Below are 25,780 nucleotides of genomic sequence, written 5' to 3' on the forward strand. Positions count from 1 at the left end.
AGATATCTCAATATCCACTTCATTTCTTCTAATGTAGCTTGCCCGGATCCTTTATAAACCTGCTTACTACTCCCACACAATATGCAATGTCTGGTCTTGTGCACACTATGACTTACATCAAACTTTTAATGGCTGAGGCATACTGAATTTGAGCCATGAAAGTTTTCTCACCCTTTATCTTTGGACACTGATCTTGAGATAATCGCAAGTGACTAGCTAAAGGCATGCCTTAACATTATTAATCACATTGAACCTTTTCAGAACCCGTTCAACGTACTCAACCTAAGACAACTGCAAAGTACATTTTTTGTGACGGCCCGTGTTTCGAAGAACCAGATGCGTCTGTGATTAACCTGAAACCAATGCGATAATGAATCTCAAATACGGAATCCTCTAGTGAGGTACATTGATAAACCTTGAAACCCTAGCCTCCCTTTCTAATTTTCGAACACCTTCCCTTGAGATTTTGGTCTTCCACCTTGAAGACAGAATCTTCCTCTATTCCTTCTCTAGAACATTTTTTCACAGTTTCTCCATTTACTTTTTTTTGCCTTGGATTCTAGAGGAACAATCCTCTAGTGAGGTACTTTGATAAACCCTGAAACCCTAGCCGATATTTCTGATTTTTGACACCCTTCCTTTGCGTTTTTGGTCTTCCACCTTGAAAACCAAATCTTCCTCCTTCCTTCTCTAGAATATCTTTGCTCAGTTTTTCCATTTGATTTCGTTTGCTTGGATTCTAGAGGTTCAATCCTCTAGTGAGGTAGGGAATGTCTTATATTTATACCCTTATTGTTTTATTGTGTTCTTAGAGTTGATATACATTGTTTACATGTTATTTTTGAATTTTAGGGTTGTATATAGATATATATAACATGAAATTAACTTAGGGCTTTGTTTTATTTAAGGCTTATACTTAATCTTTAACTTGAATTCATTTAGTGATGTTTTGAAATCTAAAGATTTTAATTGTGTAATTTTAGAAATTCTATGTAATTATTTCCATTGATTTAATTGTGTATTTGATGTTGTATTGATGTTTAAATCATGGATTTGGAACTTTTTGTATACTTTAATGAATGGATTTCATATAATGATATCATAGTTGTAGCTTGATTTGATATCATAGGGCACGGCTCTAGTGCAGGAGATACGAGTTTCCCCCAAACTTAGTGCACAATTAGGGAGGTTGCCCATAGGCTAGTAACCTAAAAGGAACCAAACATGTTGGTTTTATTCCGATGAGATGTCCAAGTATATCCACATTTGTTTGATTTCACATTTTCGTTCCAAGTTAATATATAACATTAAGACGTTGTAACTTGCTGTTTTGTATTGGCTATTCCAATGTTGTTTAATTGCTCCAATTATTGTGGTTTGCGTTTAAAATGTCTTATGATAGCTTTAGGATGATCCCATAGTTCCACTTGAACATAGATATTAGGTGGCATATACCACGTGTAACCGTTTATATTACACTTGCAAAACTGTTGAAACTTTAGGTTATACACATACGCATTATCCTACTGAGTAACTCGTTTACTCACCTAGTTGATTTGGGTCTTTTTCAGGTAAGGAGAAATTGTTTTTGGATACTCAACAACAATAGCTTGACTTGGCTCACATGGACATTTTTTGTATAATTTTGACATGCAAATGTTAGCATGTTTTGTTTACCTTTTTTTTGTTGTTAATGTATAAGTAGTTTAGAAGCATGACACGCTTCCATTTGGGCATGTAATATGAATATAAGTACCTTATTTTGACTCTACTTTAACAGGTTTGTAATGAGGCCAAGGGCCAAACACTTTTGATGTTTTGAATGTATGCAAATTTTTAGCATGTTTTTACTTTCCCGACCCATTTAATCTCGGGGCATTTTGGTCCTTTTAGGTTAAAAATTATTTTTGTTTCAAACCATGGTTGATTATAAAGCTCATTTTTTAGGGGGGTTTCTTCACAAAAGTTTTCCAAAAAGTTTCATTTTAGCCCTGAAAATCGCACGTTTCGACAAAAACACAGTCGCAGCAAATCCACTGTTCACTGGGAACATTTTTGGTAAATTTTTCAAAAACTTCAGAAATTCATATCTTCTTCGTTCTAACTCCAAATCAAGCGATTTTTGAGTCAAATTTTATTAATTTTTCATTATCTATCCAATGGTATGTATATCAGTATACACTTTTTATTTCAAAAGACCATTTTACCACTATAGGCATAACTTGTCTGTTTTAAAACCTTAGCGTCCACGTTGTATTCTTATGAGTTCTATGACTTCTTGGGAAGTCACTTCGGTGTCTTAGAGGTGGAATTCATCTCTAGACACCCTTTCTCTTTTCTTGCTTTCGCATTTGGGATTCGTTATTGGATCAATTTCGGGTCAATCATAGACGCACCGGGTTCTTCGAAACATGGGCCGTCACATTTCTGTTTATCCCTGCTAATCCTCATCCCAATAATATGTGATGAGCACTGAAAACTACGCATTTAAACCCTTTAAGCTTAGGTATTCTAGGACCTTTATCTATCTTACTTTCCCATTTTAGACTAATTTTGTGTTATTGCCCTTTTTAGGTGCTTATCCCCAAAATAAGCTAATTCAGCCGAATAAGAGCTTGAAAGAAGCTAACTCAAGCTGGATGGAAAAAAGGAGCAAAGTGGAAGTAGATTGAAGCAAAGTATGGAATTCAGAAGGTTCGATCAATCACAAGTATATTTCGATCGATTGAAAGTTCATCGATCTAGACATTTCAAGATGGATCCAAGCTCTTTTGTCCTTATCCAAAGATCCGACTAAGTTCGATCGATCCAGCCAAAGTTTGATAGATCTCAGTCATGTTCGATTGATCACAGCACAAGTTCAATCGATCGAACCCTCTCAAATCCAAAAAAAATATATTTCCAGCTCATTAAAAGTTGTCTCATTGTGTAATCATTGGAGGAGCTCTTGTGTACGAGCCTAGACCATTGGGTGTGACATTTGAGCTACTTATATAAGGAATATGAGTCAGTTTTACACATATATTTTTAGAGATATGCTTTTGGTAGATAGTTTTTAGAGACAATTCTTAGAGAGGAAGAAAAAAAAAAAAGGAGGCTAGAGACATTCTTGAGAGGTTTTCCATCTACTTCAAGAAGAGGAACATTTCTACCATAGAGATAGCCCTTGAGGGTTGGAGGACACCATCCATGAGTGGCTAGACATTCTCTTGGGGCTAGAGTTGGCCCAAAGCATACTTTCTTTATCTTGATTCATGTATTTTTGAGGGGATTTGTGTTGTAATACATGTTTTGACATATTTATATACATAAATCTTGTTTATTCAATGATTTGTGTGGTTTAATACTTCCAAGTGACCATTTCATTCTATCCATATGTCTATGTATGCTAAAATAGATGTTCATATGTTTATCTCTATTTCTTGTGTTGTTAATGCATGTCTATGTGTATTAATGCTATAAATCCAGAGATTGTCAAGATATAGTGCTTAATATAATGCTCTTGTGGTTTATTTGATGGTTCATACTTATTTCATGATGGATTGTGCCTCTCCCTTAGTCTTATTAGTTTAATTTTCATGTCATTAGCTTAGATGTAGTGCAGTTACCTTAGTTGTTAAATGGGAGGACAATCCATACTTGTTATTTGATGTTCCACACTTATGAATGCAAGTAGTATATTTCTCTAATTTTGTGATGTGTTTAGATTGTGAGATTAAAGAAGGATTAATGGCTTACTTTGATATATTGTACTATTCATTATGTTGTTTAGACAATATACACTTAATTGGTCATCCATGCTTGTTGAAACAACCACACACACTCACTCTTGTTGCAATATATGTCTTCCCCTCATTAATTGTGAATTGAGTGTAGAGAAAAGTGATGCTTAGTGGTGATCTCTAAGTTCCAAGACCTCTCTCTCTTGTTCTCTCAATCCTTTAATTACTTGCTTGATATTAATCTTGTTTAGTTTTAATTGTAGTTTAATCAACCAAACAACTTACCTTTGATCACTCAACTTACTAACCCTAAGCCTTGTTTCCACTACTAGTGCACCCTCAATCCCTTGGGATGATCCCTACTCACCCTTGCTATATTTTTAGTTAGTGGTAGTAGTGGCATTTATAAATATAAAACTTAGCCACACTATTTTGCACAAATTTGGTTGCACACCGTGACGGGCACACCAAGTTTTTGGCGCCGTTGTCAGGGATTTAATTGGCAACACCGTGTTTTGGAAACATTTAAGAATTAGTACTCTTTTGATCATGTCTTTACTTTATTTTTATTTTTGGTTACTTATTGTGTTTGTTCTTATTTGACTGGGTGAAATTGAGAAAGGAGGTTAAGTAAAGGAGACTTCAAAGTAAGGAGCTAAGCTAAGCATAAAAAGGACTAAAAATCTAAAAAAATGCAAAGCATAGCAAAGTTTGGAAGTTGAGAATGAATTGAAGTTGCTTAAGGACCCTTTGTGAGATCTTTCTAACTCAAGCTCTAGTTAAATCGTCGGCCCGCGTGGAGGCTTGTTTTCCATTTCTTAGATAAATCGTGAGCCCGCGTGGAGGCAATTTACTTTTCTTTGCATGTTGTTTAAGCATGCGAGTATGGGATCATTGAATGTGGAGATTTGTTGATTTATTTGTTGTGGGGGCGAAGTGATTGTTACTTGCTTGTTATTTGAATTTCTAGTGTATGCATGGTCGTAGGTCATTGAATCCTACTCTTGTCCCTCCTAATTTGCATCTTGAATCAATTGTTCGTAATCCTAGGAGAAGGGGTAGTTCTCATCACTCCATTTCACCAATGAAGGATTTGAATGACGACCATGTGGAGGACCTTGGTCACATAGACTAACAAGGCAACCTCCACCCTAATGTGCATCAAGAAAATGTTCAAGCACCATTAGGCATGCCTAGACCATTCATTCACTCACAACAACAAGGCCAAGTTCCATTGGGAATGGCTAGGCCAATATTTGCTCCACAACCCCCCATAGTTCAAGCTAATCAAGGTGTTCGTCTAGCACCACCAATTGTGAATTCTCCCATTGCATTGAGAGACCATTATGTGCCTAATGAATATAATACACCCACTTGCATTCAATTGCCTCCATTTAGAGCACATCACTATGAAATTAAACCACAAACTATTCAAATGCTTCTAAACTACCATGGACTTCCTAGTGAAGAACCTTATAACCATTTAGATGAGTTTCTTAAAGTGTGTTCCACCGTGATATACACGGACATGCTGGAAGAAGTGTTAAGGCTTAAAATTTTTCCTTTTACCCTTAAAGACAAGGCAAAATATTGGTTCAACAACCTTAGGCCTTTTTCGATAACTTCTTGGGCAGAAATGCAACAAGAGTTCTTGAAAAAGTACTATTCGGTTTTAAAGACCAATGCCATGAGAACTTCCATTCATGAATTTTCTCAAGGGGATGGGAAAATGTTTCATAAGACATGGGAAAGGTTTAATAATTTGTTAAGAAAATGCCCACATCATGACATACCTAAGTAGCAACTAGTTCAATATTTCTTTGAAAGTTTACCGGATAATCATAAGGGTATGGTTGATGCATCAATGAGTGGTTCTTATCTTGATAAGCATGAAAATGATGTGTGGCAATTGTATGAAAGTATGAGTGAAAATTCCATGCATAGGTCCTTATGTTTTAAAAATGGTACAAATCTAGGAGGAAGGAAGAATGTTGGCTTGTATCAAGTTGACAACTCTAATGATATAGCCGCCGAGATGAAATCCTTATCTCAAAGGTTTGATCAATTCTTAATTAACCAAAACTCGGCGAATCAAATGTCTTTTGCCCCTAATCATGTTCATCATCGTGCATCTAATGAATCATGTATGACTTGTTCTAGTATCTTGCATTCTACTTCCAATTGTCCCCATGGACATGTGCAAAATGACAACCATGAGCAAGCCAATGCTATTTTTGCTGACTAAGGGAATAATCCCTATAGCAATCATTACAATCCTAGTTAGAAGAACCATTGGAACTTTTCTTAGAAAAGCCAAGGGGAAGGCTCAAACCCTCCCCAAGGTGGTTTTCAAGGGAAGTATGTTCCACCTCCGAAGCAAAGCCAAGGTTCCCAAGGTTTTAGATCATCATTTCAATCCCATGGTAACCAATTTTCTAATTCTCATTTTCTTAATCAACCATCTTATTCTCAAGGAAATTTTAGGAGTCCCATTTTTGAAGAAAAAGTTTTAACCACTCTAGGCACTCTAGAGGCGAACACTCAATTGCTTCATTCTTATTCTCAACCCATTGCTAAGCTAAAAACCCAAGTAGGGCAAATAGCTAGTACTTTAAATGCTAGAGAGAAAGGGAAAATGCCTTTGAATGCCCCACCAATGCAACAATGTGTTGTGGAGACTCATTCCTCATCGAAAAGTCCTATAATAGAGCATGTCAATGCGGTGACAACCTTGAGAAGTGTGAGAATCATTGACAACCAAGTAGGTGTGTCCAATGAAGAGAATGAACCAGTGCAACCAAAAGTTGACACCCGTCCCGTTTCTTATCATATTCTTCCTTCATTGCATGTGCATGATCATTCAAAAGAGAAAGTGTCAAAAAGTGATTTGAAAAGAGTTCAAAAATGATTTGAAAAATGAATCAAAGCATGATTTGAAAAATTCTTGAGTTGATGATGTTTCAAAGAAGGATTTTGAAAAAAAATTTGAGCCAAAAGCTCCATTTTCGGATGCCTTAAAAGGATCTATTTATCTTGACAAGCAAAAGACAAAGACAAATGAATTCATTGATGTGTTTAGGCAAGTGAAGGTTAACCTTCCGCTTTTGGATGCAACCAAGCAAATTTCGGCTTATGCCAAGTTTTTAAAAGATCTTTGGACCCAAAAGAGGAAGAATAAAAGCCAAGCACCTAGGAAAGTGGTCTTGACCAAACAAGTGAGCTCTATTTTGCAACATAACACTCTTCCAAACTTCAAAGACCCCAGTTCACCTACTACATCTTGTGTCATTGGTGACCATGTCATTAATCGGGCTCTTCTAGACTTAGGAGCAAGTGTTAATCTTCTTCCATACTCGGTATATGTCAAATTAGGCTTAGGAGACTTGAAACTGACGTCGGTGGTTTTTCAACTTGCCGACTAATCCATCAAAAAGCCTAGGGGTATCATTGAGGACGTCTTAATTAAAATTGATAAATTCTCTTCCCGGTCGATTTCATTGTCATTGACACGGAACCGGTCCCAAATCCCAAGAGCCAAATTCCCGTTATCCTTGGCCGTCCTTTCTTGGCAACCGCAAATGCCAACATCAATTGTAGGATAGGGATAATGAAAATCTCTTTTGGCCACATGAAAGTGAAGTTGAATATTATCAATCCAACCCCTAATTCAATGGATAAGTATAAAGATATTTGTGTTGTAGAGAAATGTCTTGATAATGAATGTGGAAGAATAAAGTCTTTACTTGACGTTGAGCATTTCCATGGTTTGTCTACCAAAGAGAATTCAAAGAAAGTTGCTTCAAAGATAAATTTTCCAAGGGCATGGAAGCCCAAGAGTTGTTTTAACCAAGGACTATCAACGTCACTTGAATCAAATCCAATTAGTTCTTTAGGGAACCATTCATTAGGTGGGATTCAAAGTGCTTTTCACCCCGTCCAGGAGGGGATGCATTATAAGATCTTTGATCCGGGCTAAAAGAGCCCAACGTCTTGCTAGAGACGTTAAAGACTAGTAAATGCTTCGTAGGGTTTATAACCCTATTCCTCCCTCATTTCTATATTCCCTTTCATTTCTTGCGTCGTCTAGATATGTTCTGGAATTCATACACATGGCTAGGATTTTGATTGAGTATGCATGCACTTTTGTTCTGAAAATAGGCATTTTGTCCAAGTTCAATCAATCTCAAAAGAGGTTCGATCAATCGAACATCCATTCCTACATCCAATCATCTATCTGTTCCATCGATCGAGAATTTCCTGCATAAATCAGCCCTCTGTGTATCGTTCGAAAGTTTATTTCGATCGATCTGAAACTCCAAGATTGATCGAAATTGTTCTTAGATCGATCTTCACTCCACACTTAGAAAAAATTTTGAGATCCATGAAAATAGGCCTCTCTGTGCATCGTTCAAACTTCTCTGCAGGTTTTCACCTGTTCGATCGATCGAAGTACCTTTTCGATCGATCTTAGTTTGATCGATCTGTGCCTCTTGTTGACCTTGATTTTGACTTTGATTTCATTTTCATTTTCATTTTTATTTTTATTTTTATTTTTATTTTATTTTATTTTATCCTCAAAACTAAAAAAGTTTTAATTTCTACTTTGTTTATTCAATAAATAAATAAATAAATAAATAATTAAATTTTTCGTTTAGTGCACAAAGATCGATCTTAGCATTTTCAAGATCGATCTTGGTCGATCGATCAAAAAATTTTCCTGATCGATCGAACCTGTCGTGAAATGTTTTTAAAAACAAAACCCTAGGGTCATTAAATCGATTCACAGATCGATCTAACAACCCTCTCACCCTCGCCGCTGCAACCCATCTCTCTCCCATCTCAGGCGAACCCTCCGGCGACCTTCCCGAGGCTCGAATCTCTCTCCTTCATCTTAGATCTCGTCCATCTCACGATTTCCACTCCTCTTTCTCGGATTTGGTAAGTTCCGAGTTCTCCCCTTGAATTTTGATTTTCAATCTACCTATTTGTGATGCTTACCATGTTAGATCTAGGTTGCTTTGTCTAAATCTTGCCATATTTTGAAGCTTCCATGATTGTGTGTGTGTGTATATATATATATATATATATATATATATATATAGTTTTGTATATATATTTCATTTTAATTGATTTTTGAGTGTCACAGGCCAAACAGGTGACCCATTTGTTGTTGTTGATGTGTAAGAGGGCCCCACAAGTTTGTTTGGGTGCCCCCATGCCTTCCACGTCACAGATCTGTGACTTTACGAATTTCCCGTCCCAATTCAATCGATCGAACTTTTCTCAGATCGATCTCACATTTTTGTGATCGATCGAACTTCACAGATTTGTATCCCACACTTCACACACTCTCTTATGTAATTCCATGCTATCTCATACATGCCCAATGCCTATGTTTTCCACATTGGATGCATTCCATACTTATATTGTTTAGCATGCTTCACTTACGGTCACTGTTTATTTAGCCCAGTCATCACTTGCATAGATTCATATCCTTTGTTCTGTTTTGTCTATCTTATTTGACATACATGTTTCTATATGCTATGCCTTATTCCTTTATTCAGCTACTGACTTGTTCTGTAAGTTTTCCTTTTATTTTGCATGCCATGGCTAGGGTCAAGACTATTATTATCGCAGAGTCAGGCAGGTCTATCTCACGTTCAGGACCCTATTCCTAAGCCAGAGCCAAAGCCAGAGCCAGAGGATGAGGCTGAGCAGCCAGAGCAGATACAAGACCAGTCAGAGGCTAATCCCGCTCAGTCCCCATCAGCTGATTCTAGACTTCAGTCTTTGGCATCTGCATCCTCATCATCCCACGATGAGGCTGAGTGTACTCCATCACCTTCTCCATCTCCGCCCCATCCACAACTGGGCCAAGCACTTGACAGATCACTACCAAGATACTCACGCCTTAAAGTGGTGCATGAGTCGGTCTTTGATATTTCATTCTTCTCCCGGTACATCTTGACTCGGGCTGTTTACGAGGATATTGACCGCCAGGGGATTTCAGCCATTCTAGCCCCGGTCACTTACCCAGTTTACCCGAGACTTGTTCGGATGTTCTTCCAGAACCTCCGACCTACCCCGAGTAACCTGGCGGAGCTACGCACTACAGTTGATGGCCATCTTATCTGCATTACCATGGAGTCTCTCGCCCGATCCTGCCGATGCCCGCATGCCTGCCCTCCTAAGCTTGAGCTAGATTATCCTATCTTGGAGAGGCGGCCTTCATATGCATTTATGGCCGAGGCACTTACAGGCCATTATAGTGAGGATGACACTCTTGCTACTCGCACCTATCTGCCCGATGTTCTGTGGTTCTTTGATTCGGTCCTGTACCAAAATGTGTTCATGGCCGGCCATAAAATTCAGAGGCGCGGCGATTATTTGACAGCTTTATATGCTCTCTACATAAGGTGTTGGGTTTCTATTCCAGCCCTCTACTGGACTGTGATGATAAAGCTTTATGCTGACTACATCAGCAAGGCCAAGCTTAAGCGGGCTAAGTATCTTCCATTTAGCCATCTAATCACTCAGATCCTTCGGGATCAACGCTATCCATTCTATCCTGACAAGCGCTCAGAGATAGGAGCTTGCCATTTTGGCAAGAAGGACTGGAATAAGAGATATAATGCTCTTATTAAGAGTCTTTTAAAGGATACCGTGACAGCAGCAAAGGAGGAGGAGATAGCAACCGCAGCAACAGCAGAGGCAGACGTACCAGCAGCAAACGATTCAGCAGTCGATCTGGCTGCCATACATATGGACATAGATTTGGAGCAGTATCCTGCAGCAGGGTCACCAGTTCATTCCCTGGAGTAGGCTCAGGATGTACCACAGTTTCCCGATCCAATAGTACCTGAGGCTCCAGTTCAGACACCCAGCTTTGGAGAGCGTCTCCAGGCTTTGGAGGATGCTGTAGTCTATATCAGTGCAGACACTGTCTCCATCCGAGTTGACATTTCTTCCCCGCATACGGATGTCATGACTGCGCTGTGAGACATATCCCGAGATATCCGTGGAGCGCGCCCTGCCCGTCCTACCTCCTCAGCATGATCTTCATATCTCTCTATTGCCTGTTTTTCATATCTATCATGTTTGCTATATTTAATACTGTTGTGATATTTTTACGGCCAGCCTGTTGGCCCAAACATTCTGATGTACATTATTTTTATCATTATTCTTATCTTTTGTTGTACATGCTATATTTTGTTATATTTTGGATGTCTCTGTTTGTGATTGACTCCATCAGGTGCATTCTAGTAACTTCAGTGAGAGAGAGTGCTGCCCAAATTTTTAGGACCACCCTTTTTCCTCTCTCTTTACTTCAATTTCTTATCCCATTTACACTTGCATGTCCACTGTGCACTGTTATTATTCCCCTTTGTTATCTAATGAGCTTTTATCCAGTGCCATCTTTTCAGGACCACAGTTAATCCCAAGTTTTTTTTTTTTGGGGGGGGGGGTATACCACCCACTTTGGATACTTGTGTCCCGGCCATTCTTTGCTATACCTACACTGGTATACTCTTTCCTTTGTTTTCTTTGCACATTGAGGATGTTGTGCCATTTAAGTTTGGGAGGGGGGGTAATGGTGTTAATTGCAGTATTTGCTTTCAATTCAAAATTTTAAGCAGGACTTGTGTATTTGAGGGATTGTCTATGATTGGTCCATAACTAGCTATGATTTTGATCTTTTGAGGACTATATGGCTTAAAATTTAAAAATTAATTGACTTAAGATTCTAATACTCCTTGTATGCCTTGTGAATGCCATTTAGGAGTACATTTTTCAAAAAATTGATATTATGTTTGCACTTGTGATCTACATCATCTTGATTTTGTGATTGTTTTGAGATTCACTCTAGGATTCTACTCTAGCACAGGCACACACTAGCATTCATTTGTGGGGTACATGCTTTATTGATTATTGAATTGGTTATATCCTAATTGAGCTAGCAGTGCATTGAAAGCTTTCATTTTGATAAAGGTGGATAACAAACCCTTTTCATTGAGTAGCCGGAATTCTAGCCTCATCAAGCATTGAATTTATTGCGTCGAAAGGTGGATGGCCCAAACTCTAGGTTAATAATTGAACTTGCTTGAAAAAAAAAAAAAAAAAAAAAAAAAAAAAAACAAATTGCAAAAGCAATAAAAAAGTAAGGACTTCTCCCAAAAGGTGAGCAGTGGGAAATGATTGCGGTTGTTTTGATTTGTAGCCTAGTCGATCTGAGCTTGTAAGTCCTTAGGGGTGTTTGAACGCCTAATGCCCTAAAGACGTCTGGTTTGGGAGTCATTGACCTAACGCTCGACCTCATGGATCGCTAGAAAGCTTAATAGATCAACACATTGCACTATGCTTCCATCTTTGATCCTTAGGGTAGTTTACAAAAAATAAATAAATTCGAGTGAAAAGAATAAGCACACCTAGAATAATAAAGCTTTAACAAAAGGTCCACTCTTTGTTTTGATGATCGGTACTAGATTTGTGTGCTAGTTTGAGGGTAAAGATGTGATCATTTCTCTAGTTGGCTTAGATAGTAACATATTTGATGCCGGTCCACTCAAAAAGGATTCTAGAGTTGTTTTCATTTGTATGATCATTTTCTTGATGTGTGGAGGACCATACTTGCTTGTTTGATGTTGAAATTTTGGGAGATTGCTTGGAAAAGGTAGAAAAATTGCATACTTGAGGTAGTTTTCTCCCAATGCTTGTTTACAATATTGGTGCCTCTTTTGTGAGAATGAGCTTAATGTTTGTGGTTATCATTTCTGGAAACCTTTACGAGACTTCACTCGTCCACTAAGGGTAAACTAGGGGTTTAAAAGGCTTGTTGGATACGCTAAATGCAATCATATTCCCTACGAAAGTGGCGTTATCCATTTAGTGCTTTCTAGTTCATAGTTGTACAGTTGTTCATTTCATTCCTTTACTTTGTAGTTCATTGCTAGGGACTAGCAATATTTAAGTTTGGGGGTGTGATGAGCGCTGAAAAGTGCGCATTTAAACCCCTTAAGCTTAGGTATTCTAGGACTTTTATCTATCTTACTTTCCCGTTTTAGACTAATTTTGTGTTATTGCCTATTTTAGGTGCTTATCCCCAAAATAAGCTAATTCAGCCAAATAAGAGCTTAAAAGAAGCTAACTCAAGCTAGATGGAAGAAAGGAGAAAAATGGAAGCAGATTGAAGCAAAGTATAGAATTCAGCAGGTTCGATCGATCACAAGTATATTTCGATCGATCGAATGTTCATCGATCTAGACATTTCAAGATGGATCCAAGCTCTTTTGTCCTTATCCAAAGATCCGATTAAGTTCGATCGATCGATCCAACAATTCTCAAATCGATCAAAAAGATTCCATCTTATGTTGTTGTACCACCCCATTTATCACTTTTGTCTCTTTCCCTAAAATATCTCAGATCTATCCTTATCCAAAAAGGCGCCGCCATGGGGGGATTGATCCAGCCAAAATTTGATAGATCTCAGCCATGTTCGATCGATCACAGCACAAGTTCGATCGATCGAACCCTCTCAAATCTGAAAAAAAATATATTTCCAACTCATTAAAAGTTATCTCATTGTGCAATCATTGGAGAAGCCCTTGTGTACGAGCCTAGACCATTGGGTGTGACATTTGAGCTACCTATATAAGGAATATGAGTCACTTTTACACATATGTTTTTAGAGATATGCTTTTGGTAAATAGTTTTTAGACACAATTCTTAGAGAGGAAGAAACGAGAAGAAGAGACTAGCGACATTCTTGAGAGGTTTTCCATCTACTTCAAGAAGAGGAACATTTCTACCATGGAGATAGCCCTTGAGGGTTGGAGGACACCATCCATGAGTGGCTAGACATTCTCTTGGGGCTAGAGTTAGCCCAAAGCATGCTTTCTTTATCTTGATTCATGTATTTTTGAGGGGATTTGTGTTGTAATACATGTTTTGATATATTTATATACATAAATTTTGTTTCTTCAATGATTTGTGTGGTTTAATTCTTCCAAGTAACCATTTCATTCTATCTATATGTCTATGTATGCTAAAATAGATGTTCATATGTTTATCTCTATTTCTTGTGTTGTTGATGCATGTCTATGTGTATTAATGCTATAAATCTAGAGATTGTCAAGACATAGTGCTTAATATAATGCTCTTGTGGTTTATTTGATGGTTCATACTCATTTCTTGATGGATTGTGCCTCTCCCTTAGTCTAATTAGTTTAATTTTCATGTCATTAGCTTAGATGTAGTGTAGTTACCTTAGTTGTTAAATGGGAGGACAATCCATACTTGTTATTTGATGTACCACACTTATTAATGCAAGTAGTATATTTCTCTAATTTTGTGATGTGTTTAGATTGTGAGATTAAAGAAGGATTAATGACTTACTTTGATATATTGTACTATTCATTGTGTTGTTTAGACAATATACACTTAATTGGTCATCCATGCTTGTTGAAACAACCACACACACTCACTCTTGTTGCAACATATGTCTTCCCCTCATTAATTGTGAATTGAGTGTAGAGAAAAGTGATGCTTAGTGGTGATCTCTACGTTCCAAGACCTCTCTCTCTTGTTCTCTCTATCCTTTAATTATTTCTTTGATATTGATCTTGTTTAGTTTTAATTGTTGTTTAATCAACCAAATAACCTACCTTTAATCACTCGACCTACTAATCCTAAGTCTTGTTTCCACTAATAGTGCACCATCAATCCCTTGGGACGATCCCTGCTCACCCTTGCTATATTTTTAGTTAGTGGTAGTAATGGCATTTATAAATGTAAAACTTCACCACACTATTTTGCACAAATTTGGTTGCACACCACGACAGGCACACCAATATGCTTCGTTGCACCAAGATCTTTCATTTCAAATTCACTAGACAACTACTTCTTCAATTTATTGATTTCGATCAAAATCAGAACATGCCATTAATATGTCATCAACATAAAGTAAAAGGATAATATAACTCGACATAAACCTCTTTAAATAATAACAACGGTCAGTATTGCACTTGTTGTAGCCATGTCTCTGCATAAACCCATCAATCTTCTTGTACCACTACCTTGGGGCTTGCTTCAAACCATATAAGTTTTTCTTAAACTTGCACACAAGTTTCTCATTCCCTTTGACTGAGAATCCTTTGGTGGTTGCATGTAATATCTTATTCGTGATCGCCATGGAGGAAACCAGTTTGATATCTAATTACTCAAGATGCAACCCCTCTGCTACAACAATGCTAGTAATTGAGCAAATGGTACTCAGTATCACAAATGGGGGAAAAATGTATGTGTACTCAATCCATTGCTTCTGCTGAAAAGCATTTGACCACCAATCCCACCTTGTATCTCTTGGAACAATCATGTTCCTCTTTGAGCCTATGCACCATTTGTTATGAAGAGGTTTTTTTCTTATGGATAACTTGGCTAGTTCCATTGTCTTGTTAGAGATAAGGGACTTCATCTCATCTTCCATTTGCAACCTCCCACTTGCTAGCATTCTTAACCTAATATGCTTAATCATAGCATTCAGTCTCACCACTATCTGTGAGAAACATAAAATCCATATACCACTGATTTGGTAAATGAGGACGCGTGTACGTTTTGGATGTAGGCATAGAAGTTGGATTATAATACTCTAAAATCTATAGAGGACTAGTTGATTATGCTGCATCCTATCCTTGGACATCACATTCTCATTGAAAACCAACTATACTTCTAATGATCTTTTTTTTTGGTCATCCCAAAGTCGATAACCAAACTTATCTACATAGCCTTATACATCACCTTCTCATTGAAAACCACCTCTACTTATAATAATCTTCTTTTTCTGGCTATCTTAAAGTTGATAACCAAACTTATGTCCACCATGCCTAATGATGATGCATTTTAGTGACTTAGGATTGAGCTTTCCCCTAGCATGGTTACTAATATACGCATATGCAATACAACAGAAAACTTTTAACTATGAAAGATTTACCTCCTTGCCACTCCATACCTCTTCTAGTATCCGATGCTGCAAAGGCACCAATGGTCCACGATTATTTAGGTAGGTTGTTCAATTGACTGCTTCTACCCAAAACTATTTAGGTAGACCCGAATGTATGATACCGCCTTACCAAGAAGATAGAATAAATTATATCCACAACAATATTGAAACGAAATAAGAACAAAAAACAAGAGAATGGAGAATTAAAATGCAAACTATATTTGTTGTAAAATAATTCTATGCAATTCTAAAACTGATCCAACCCCAGAAATTACAAAGCTTTATATTAACCTAAGACTAGCTAATTACCATATAAGACTAGCTAAATACCATATAAGTCCAAATCGAATAGGAAAGTTGTTGAAAATTTAAAGCTGCCGAAAATCAAATATGAACAAATCAAAACTTTCTAAAAATTCATGGTTATCCTTGTCTTCCCTCCACTTCTTTCCTAGTCTGGATGTTCCTTATGTTTTAGGAAACTTTCTGCTGGGTCCACAGCTACATCAGTCCCCCCGTGTTGGAGAGAACTTGCCATCGAGTTATCAGAATCCTCATCAGAATAATAGCTCTTGTAAGGAACTAAATGCTTGACATTAAAACATCTGATGTGCGAATATGACTTGGTAACTTAAGCTGGTAGGTTTTATCATTAATCTTCTTAATCACCTCGAATTGACCAATCTTTCTATCCCTCAACTTGTTGTAAGAATTGGGTGGAACTCGATCTTTTAATAGGATTGCGTAACCATAATCTTCAACTTCAAAAATCATCCTTCTCTTGTGACAATCTGCATTAGCCTTATATTTCGCATTGGGTGCTTTAATCTGTTGTTTCATTTCAAATGAATTTCTTGCATAAGAGCAACAATGTCTTCTGCCGTAACATTGACCTTCTTTGAAATAGGAATTAGACCCAAATCAAGTACACTATTTGGTTTTGCACTATATACAACCTCAAAAGGAGAAAGAGTTATAGTACGATTATTTGATGAGTTATAGGCAAACTCAGCAAAGGTTATCCCAACTCTTATGATTGTCACCTATTAAGTATCTTAACAAATTACCCGAACTCCTATTGATAACTTCTATCTGCCCATCGGTTTATGGATGAAAAGAAGTGCTAAAATCAAGCTCCATTCCAATATTCTTCCATAAAGTCCGCTAAAAGTGACTAACAAACTTGGTGTCTCTATCTAAAACAATAAAATGTGGAACACCATGTAACCTGTAAATCTCTTTAAAGAAAATATTAGCAAAATTAGAAGCGTTCATAGTCCTTTTGCAAGGGATAAAGTGCGCCATCTTTGAGAATCTGTCAACCACCACCACAATAGAGTCACACTTCCTTTGAGTGAGAGGTAACCCAAGCACGAAATCCATGCTAATGGCCACCCAAAGGATGATTAGGTACTGGTAAAGGCATGTAAAGGCTTGCATTAGTTGCAACCCCTTTGGCTCTTTGACACACATGTCAACGTTCCACATGCCTTGCAACATCCTTTCTCAAGTTAGGCCAATAATACTCATTTCCAATCTGCTCTGGGCCTTTATCTCTTCCAAAACGTCCCAAGTTGTTTTGCTCTATTATGATTTTTTCGCATAAGGAACATTTTGGAATGCATAATTTTAAACCTTTGAAGAGACATCCCTCTTGCAAGAAATAATCCGATGGCTTCCCAGATTTGGCTTCTTTCAAAATAAGCGCAAATTAAGGGTCATCTACGTACAAATCTCAAAAAGAATCAAATCTCACAACTTGGGTACGCATAACCATAAGCAGAGAAGATCTTCTAGTTAAGGCATCCATTACACGATTGATTGTACCAGCCTTATGCTTTAAAGTAAAAGTAAATTGCTGCAAATAATTCACCCATGTAGCATGCCTTGAACTCAAATTGCATTGACTGTTGATGTATTTAAGAGCTTCATGATCCGAACGCAAGATGAATTCCTTATAAGAAAGGTAATGCCACCAATGTCGCAAAGCTTATACAATGGCATAAAACTCTAGGTCATAAGTTGAATATATACCTGAGCTTTCCACCAATAAGCTTATCTCTAAAATATGCACTAGGTTTTCCTCGTTGGCTAAGGATAACACCAATGCCAATGCCTGAAGTATCAAAATCTACCTCAAATACCTCTTCAAAATTCGGCAGAGGAAGAACTGGTGCTTCTGTTAGTTTCTGTTTGAGTGCTTGAAAACTCTTCTCTGCCTCTTGGGTCCATTGTAAGGATTTTTTTCCAATGCAATCAGTAAGTAGGGCAGCAATACTACTGAAATTATGAATAAAACTCCTACAAAATGTCGCCAAACCATGGAAACTCCTCACATCACGCACTGTGGCAAGTGTGTGCCACTCAAGAATGGCTTTTATCTTGTCATCATCTACCATAATACATGTAGAAGAGACCATATAACCCAAAAATACCAATCTGTTCACTGCAAAACTGCACTTCTTCAGGTTAGCATATAAGTATTCTCTCCTCAATATATCAAAAACTGAACAAAGGTGTTATAGGTGTTCATCAATGCTATGACTGTACACCAAAATATCATCAAAATAAACAACTATGCACCTGCCAAGAAGTGGTTTCAGCACTTGAGTCATCACACGTATGAAAATGTTGGGGCATTAGATAATCTGAATGGCATTACTAACCACTCGTACAATCCATCCTTCATTTTAAAATCTGTTTTCCATTCATCACCTAGCCTAATATGGATTTGATGATAACCACTCTTTAAGTCAGTCTTTGAGAAGATTAAAGAACCCGTAAGCATATCTAGCATATCATCAAGACGAGGAATCAGAAACTGGTACTTGATGGTTATTTTGTTGATAGCTCGACTATCCATGCACATATGCTAAGAACTATCTTTCTTTGGACTGAGAAGGGCTGGGACATCACATGGGTAATGCTCTCGTGAATAAATCCCCTATTTAATAACTCCATAACCTGTTGATTCAACTTCTCATGCTCTTTTTGACTTATTCAATATGCTGCTTTATTGGGAAGACTTGTGCCAGGTACTAGGTCAATACAATATTGAATATCTCTCATCGGTGGTAACTCCGATGGTAGATCAGTAGGAAACACATCCATATATGCTCCCACCAATGGCTCCATAATGGTAGGAATAGATGGAGGTGCAACCTCTTCTTTTGCAATCAAAATGTAAAGTTGTCCACTTTCCTCGGCCTCTTTCATTAAGCCATTCATGGTAAGAAATTTTTTTTCTTCCCCTAATTTAGGTTTGGGACCAAATTTCTCACGCATAGGGCCTAAAGTAACTTTTACGTTATACTTCCAAAAAGTGTACATGTTCTTTCTACCATGATGCGAAGTATCTCTGTTAAATTGCCAAGGCCTCCCCAACTATATATGGCATCCATCCATTGGTACTACATCACACCAAGTATTATTAAAGTACTTGTTTCCAATAGAGAAAGAGACCAAGCAGCATTGTGAAACTGCTACCTTATTCCCTTTACGAAACCAAGAGAGTAGGGCCTTAGATGCCTCTCAGCGTTGAGTTTTAATTTTTCTACAGCTTCTTGGGATATCACATTCTTACAACTACCGCCATCTATAATCATGTTGCAAACCCTTCCACCAATAATACAAGTGGTATGGAAAATGTTAGTGCATAACCAATCTTCTTCATCCTCATATTTTGGAAGTAAAAATGACTTTCGCATAACCAAGTATTCACCCACATCACCATATAAGATGTCATCATTTTCTTCCTCTAGATAGTCATCATATTTTGGCTCGTCCTCCAGAATTGCATCATCTTCTTCGATCAAAAGTTCTTTTCCCTATTTTCTACACTCTACCGATTTATGTCTAGGCTCTCCACACTTATAACACCTCATACCAAGGTCTCCACCTCGATTTTGTCTTACTGTCCTTCCATAATTTTGGTGGTTTCCAACATAGGCAGCCTACTCTTTAAGTCCACCAACATGTGGCAGCTACTATCCCCATTTTGGGCCCCGTTTCTCACTGTTGTAGGGGCTGATTCTCCCTTATAAGTGGGCTACAATCTGGCAGAACTGCTATTAAAGAGCGAGAATGGCTTGTTTTTTTGCTTTTCTACCACCAATGCGAATGTAAAAGTAGGACCTCTTGTATACTAGGCTCCACTTATGTAATGTGCTACGAGCTATTCATCACTCCGTGATAAATCATTGCATGCAATTAGATAATAGAATTCTTCGGTATAATCATCCACATTGTGAGTCCCTTGCCTTAAATTATGCAAACGCTGATACATCATTTGGACATAATTATAAGGCAAAAATTGTTCTTTCATTTTTTTCTTCATCTTCTCCCATTCTATGATCTTTGGCTTACGTCCTTACACTTTCGAGTAATCCGTAGTTGTTCCAACCAAGCCGATGCCCTTCCTTTCAAATGAATAGCAATGAGGTTAACCCTTTTGTGCACAGGTAGCTTATGGTATTCAGAGATATGTTCAATTGTATCTAGCCACTCAATGAACTCTTCATGCTTCAAGCTTCCCAAAAACTTTGGAATCTCGATTTTGATATATGACTACCAACGGCGATTAATATGCTCGTTGGGAGATCTATGGCGACGTAGAACATAAAAAGGATTTTCAGCGATAGTCCCAGTGCTTGACATACTGTCATCTACTGGAATATTGTCATCAACAGGCAGTTCGTTGTTAATTGGAAGGTTGATAACACACTAACTCAAGTGTTGAGTCAACATCTCAACTTTTCTCCGCAAAAATTCTATCTCGTTTTGCTATTATTGGGACAATCATTTAGTCGAACCCACGATTTTCTCCTCTCGGTTGTTGTCGTGGAGGCATGACTGAGCAACCGAAAAGCCGAACCTAAGCTCTGATACTAAACTGATGCCGCATTACCAAGAGGATAGCATAAATCGTCTCCACAACAATATTGAAACAAAATAAGAACAAAAAACAAAAGAAAAGAGAATTGAAAGGCAAACTATATTTGCCGTAAAATAATTCTCTGCAATTCTAAAACTAATCCAACCCTAGAAATTACAAAGCTTTATATAAACCTAAGACTAGCTAATTACCATATAAGTCAAAATCAAATAGGAAAGTTGCTGAAAATTTAAAGTTGCTGAAAATCAAATAGGAACAAATCAAAACTTTTTATAAATTTTTGGTTCTCCTTGTCTTCCCTTCATTTCTTTCCTTTTCTTGATGTTCCTTATGTTTTAGGAAAATTTCTGCTGGGTCCACAACTACATCAATGTATGTGCATACTTCTGGCTCTCTCTGTTAATGTTTGGTTCATCCTTTTTACCACCTCATTCTGTTGTGGAGTTCCTTGCATAGTTCTCTCCAATCTGATCCTATTCTCAAAACAAAAATTCTTAAATCCGGTGTCTATACTTACCACCGTTGTCTGACTTCAATCTCTTGATCTTCAAACCTGTGTCATTCTCCACCATGGCCTTGCACCTCTTGAACGCATCAAATACCTCAAATTTGCGCTTCAAAAAAGAAACTCATACCTTCCTCGTGTGATCATCAATAAAACTCATGAAGTAGGATTTCTCGCTAATTGATGAGACTGAGGCTGAGGCTGCCCCTAGATATCTGTGTGAACTTGCTCAAGCACTTTCTGAGATCTTTGCCACTTTTTTTAAAACTGGCCCTCTACTGCTTGTGTATTACATAACTCTCATATTAGTTAATGTCAATTACATGTATGCCCAGTAGTTTCCCATTTGAATGCAAAATCTTGAAACCCCTTTCACTCATATGACCTAATCTCTGGTGCCAAAGATCGTGATCCTCTTTGTTTTCTACAACTGTTATTGACCCACACGTACTGGTAGTCATGTAGAGAGTTATAGTCTTCTTACCACCTGCAACTGGCATACCACCTCTAAAAACCTTCCATGAATCTCCATTGAAGGTTGTAATAAAATCTTTATCTTATAACTGTACCACCAAAATCAGAATCTTCCTCAAGGTAGGATGTACCTCATATCGTTCAATCTCCCTATAGACCCATTTAACTTGATATACACTTCACCCTCACCAACCACGTTACAGGGCTAATCATCACCAATATACACCTTGCCAAGGTTTCTCGGTATGTAGCTATCTAATAGTTCTCTGCTTAATGTGGCATGAAATGATGCGCCAGAATCCAAAACCCCTGACACCGCCTTTCTCTCCAAAAAGCATCTCAATGCATCATCTGATTATTCTGAGATAACGTTTGCTTCAATTTTATCTCCGGTATTCTTCTTCCTTAGAGCTTTGTAATCAATTCAATAATGACCCTTCTTGTGACAATTCTAGCCCTCGACATCACTGAGGCCTGTGCAATTCCTGGGATTTCGAGATTATGACATTCTATTCCTTTACTTGGATCTGCCTCTATTTCCATTACCACTATCTTTCTTCTTGTTTGAACTCCTGCCCTGCTTTCAACATTCAAAGTCAAACCACTGGTGAAAACTCCTGTTGTTTGCTTCTGATTTTTTCATTCAGAATTATGCTAACAACTTCTTCAAACTTCATTTTGGTGTTCCCTGTAGAGCTACTGATCTCTGAAACTATGCCACTCCAACTCTTGGGTAACTGCCCTAGAATTAGCAGTGCTCAGACCTCGTCTTTAAAGTCGATCTTAACAGGCTCTAATTAGTCAACAATCTCGTTGAAGGCATTTAGATGCTCGTTGAACTTCCCCCTTCAGCCATCTTCAGGTTGAACAACTTATTGATCAAGTGCACCTTGTTCACTTTAAACGACTATTCATATATACTAGAAAAAGCTGTCACGAGAGATCTTGTCAACTTCTCGTTCTTAATGTTGAAGGCGATTGACTTTGATAATGTCAATTTAATGATGTCAAGAGCCTTCCTTTCAAGTAGTTCCCAATCCATATCTTTTGGCTTCTCTCCCAAAGGTTGATGCAGATTCTTCTAAAACAATAGATCCTCAATTTGCATCTTCTAGAAACTGAAGTTTGTGCCATCAAACTTCTCGATTATAGATATGGATGTCTTATGTTCTAATGCCATTACTCCCACTCGAACAAACAAGTCAGATACGAAAGACTTCACTAGAATTTTGTCAAACACGTTATATATCCAAGGTTCTCAACCAAAGGCTCTGATACTAGTTGTTAGCAAAAAAATCAAACAATCGAATGCTCTGATACCAGTTATTGCGCGCGGAAACCCAAAAACAATGATGTCCGAGGAGTAAAACAAGCAATCACAAAGAACAAAAAACAATCACGCATAAGAACACAAGATATACTTGGTTCACCCTAAACTTAGGACTACGTCCACAGAGCGCACCAAACAAATTGCACTATGAAAAAGATGAAGGATTATAATGGAGAATTTCTTCTCAATCTCTCTCAATTGCTCTCTGTTGTGTAGGCACAAATCAATTCAATCATTCACACTTTACCCTAAAATTTTATTAGAGTTGGTATAAATAGTCCTAAACAAAGTAACACAATTTGCGTCACAAGTTTTGCCGATTTGCATGTGATGTAAAAAAATAAGTATAATGTGATACTAATATGTATGACACACTCTTTAGAGCAAAATAATCATTTATAAATTTTTTATTTATCAAAGATAATTACTTATTTTTTAAGAAAAAAGGGCCAAAATTTTGAAAAATTATTAAATTTGGAAGCTTGGAACACTATCTACAAATTATTTTTATAGATCTACAAAGAAATAATATGTTTATGTTAGATCTAGGAAAAATAATGCAAAATAAGTCAAATTTTTTTAAAATTCATTATTATTTCAAATTTTGCAAGCCTAAGATTAATTCTTACGGTTAGATCCAATGGCGGATTTAGGGGAGGGCTGGGCTGGGCTCCGGCTCATCCAATTTTTTTTTTTCTTTTTCCTTAATTACTATGGGTAAATTTAACCCAGCCCAAAAAAATAAATAAATTAGTATTAGTATTAGCCCACTCAAACAAGTCCAAATCAGTTAAGCCACAATACTAAAATAAAGGCCCCAGCCAAACAAACCCTAATAAAAAAAATTTACTAATTTATGTTTAATTTTAACTTACCCCATTGACAATTTCTGAATCTTCCCTTAGTTAGATGCCAAGTCTTGTGTGCCTTTGTTGCAAGATTTTACATTGGGAAGGAAAAAAGGCAACAAACTGAGCCTAATGAACTGTTTTTGAAGTCTAAATTTGGAAGTAAGTGCATAAAATTTAATATTGGAGTACTTTTTTTTAACAAATAAAAAATAATAATAAATAAAAAAATAAAAATACTTGAGGTGAAGTAGTTAGTAAGCAAATGAGCAGCAGCAGCACATATATATATTCGCACATAATATATATATATATATATATATATCCACTTTTTTATAATTTCACTTCACTTTTTTTTTTTTTTTTTTTTAAAATGATAAAAAAATCCTTAATTTCATCAATACATCATCTCTAATTTTATAATATCATAATTACCCTTTCATTATAAACATTAATTTTTTTTACGTTCATTACTTCTAGTATTTTCTCCTCTTTTTTTATTTTTTTGTGACAAAAAAAATACTGTAATTTATTCACCCTAAATAAACATGCATTGTATTAGAGAATCAGAAGAATATGAAGTACCGTGCTCAAGGCCAGCAATAATGTGGCACAACAGACGAGACATGAGCAGAAATTGAAGAAAAAAGTTTTATGGATGTGTCTTCTAATTGTCCAAAGGGGGTCATGGTGCATTTGAGTGGAACATACTGATCTGTGTGACTTTTGTCTTCACATTGGGTATGTTTTTTTTTTTCTTTTTTGTTAATTATTTTCATATAATTGGATAGAATTAATTAGGAACGTTTTTACCAACTTATGGGCTCAAAAGGGATATGAAGTGAAATTGTAAAAAAATGGAGTCCAAATGCTACTGAATAACTATTTTCTTTGGGATCCTTTATTTGTTGGCAACTATGGAAAGTAAGGATTGAATACCATCTTTTAGGTCACGGTCACTTATGTAATCACTTGTGATATGTTCGTGATGCATATTTATTCATCGCAAATAAATATGTGCTTGCGTGATATATATATATTTGTACATATCATATGTCGTAGTAACAGGCATCGCCTTAACTTAAGCCATGCACAGGAGTAACTCGTTCATGTACTCAATTTAATTGTATGTGTACATAATATAAATTTGTTTCAGACGTGCATATTGAAAAAAATAAATAAATTTTTATTTTTCAAAATACCATCACAAATATATAAAAACTTAAATTACAATGTAAAAAATGGACCTGCAAATAAAATTCCAACAATTAATATTTACCAGATTTGCTTGCCAGGGGGCAAAACTCCATTGTTTTTCAGTTTAAGTAATCTCTCTCTCTATATAATATATATATATATATATGAACATATGCATGGTGAGGAGTAAGTGAAAAGGACTCTTACGATGAAGTCGTAATACTTGATGTTGCCTTGAGACGTGCAGATGAGTGTCCAACTGAGAGTAATCAGAACCAGAAACTCCAACTTCAGCAGCCCCATCTTCTCTCTCTCTACAGTTGTTGTTTTTCTTGGTTTCCAAATATTTATTTCGGAGAACCCAACAATATTTTTTATTTGCTCCCTTTGAAATGCAAGCACCAAATTAATTTGTCTAACCTTCAGTCAACTTGTAACCATTGACGTACGGATGAGGTATTTTCCTTTTCACTTGAACCTTTCTTTACAATTGTTGATATATTGAAATGTATACAAATACAATTGGAGGAGAAATATTATGTTTATTTATTTTATTTTTTCGAATGTAGAAAAGAGAGCATGCTGTACGTCTTTTGATGCGTAGATCATGATGTCCAAAGGGGGTTTTTGCCTATCTATACCATTATTTAAAGTATAAGGGGAGTGAAAAAATATAAATTATTATTAAAAATAACTAAATAATAAAATAAGTTATCAATTAAAAGTTATCAATTATATTCAGAATTCTTCAAGACTATAAAACAACTAAAACAAGTTACCAATTAAAATAAAATAGGTAATTGTTGAATAAAATA

At 36.7% G+C, this 25,780-nt stretch overlaps 1 protein-coding gene across 3 annotated transcripts in view; it reads right to left on the reverse strand.

Moving 5' to 3' along the window:
• LOC132268111 (laccase-14-like) overlaps window positions 1-25,306 on the reverse strand; it is a 49,734-nt gene extending 24,428 nt beyond the window's left edge. For 2 of the 3 annotated variants that reach the window (XM_059768847.1, XM_059768846.1), the window contains exon 1: window positions 25,173-25,305. In XM_059768847.1, the coding sequence (XP_059624830.1) occupies window positions 25,173-25,268 (96 nt within the window). In that variant the 5' untranslated portion in view covers window positions 25,269-25,305. Of the gene's footprint in view, window positions 1-25,172 lie in introns of all 3 variants that reach the window. The other variant, XM_059768848.1, reaches the window with a different exon arrangement.
• Window positions 25,307-25,780: the final 474 nt, after the last annotated feature.

This window comes from Cornus florida, unplaced genomic scaffold (assembly GCF_030987335.1).
Source record: "Cornus florida cultivar Cherokee Brave unplaced genomic scaffold, ASM3098733v1 CherokeeBrave_3.0.0_Hap2_Chr08, whole genome shotgun sequence".
NCBI classification, from domain to species: Eukaryota; Viridiplantae; Streptophyta; class Magnoliopsida; order Cornales; family Cornaceae; genus Cornus; species Cornus florida.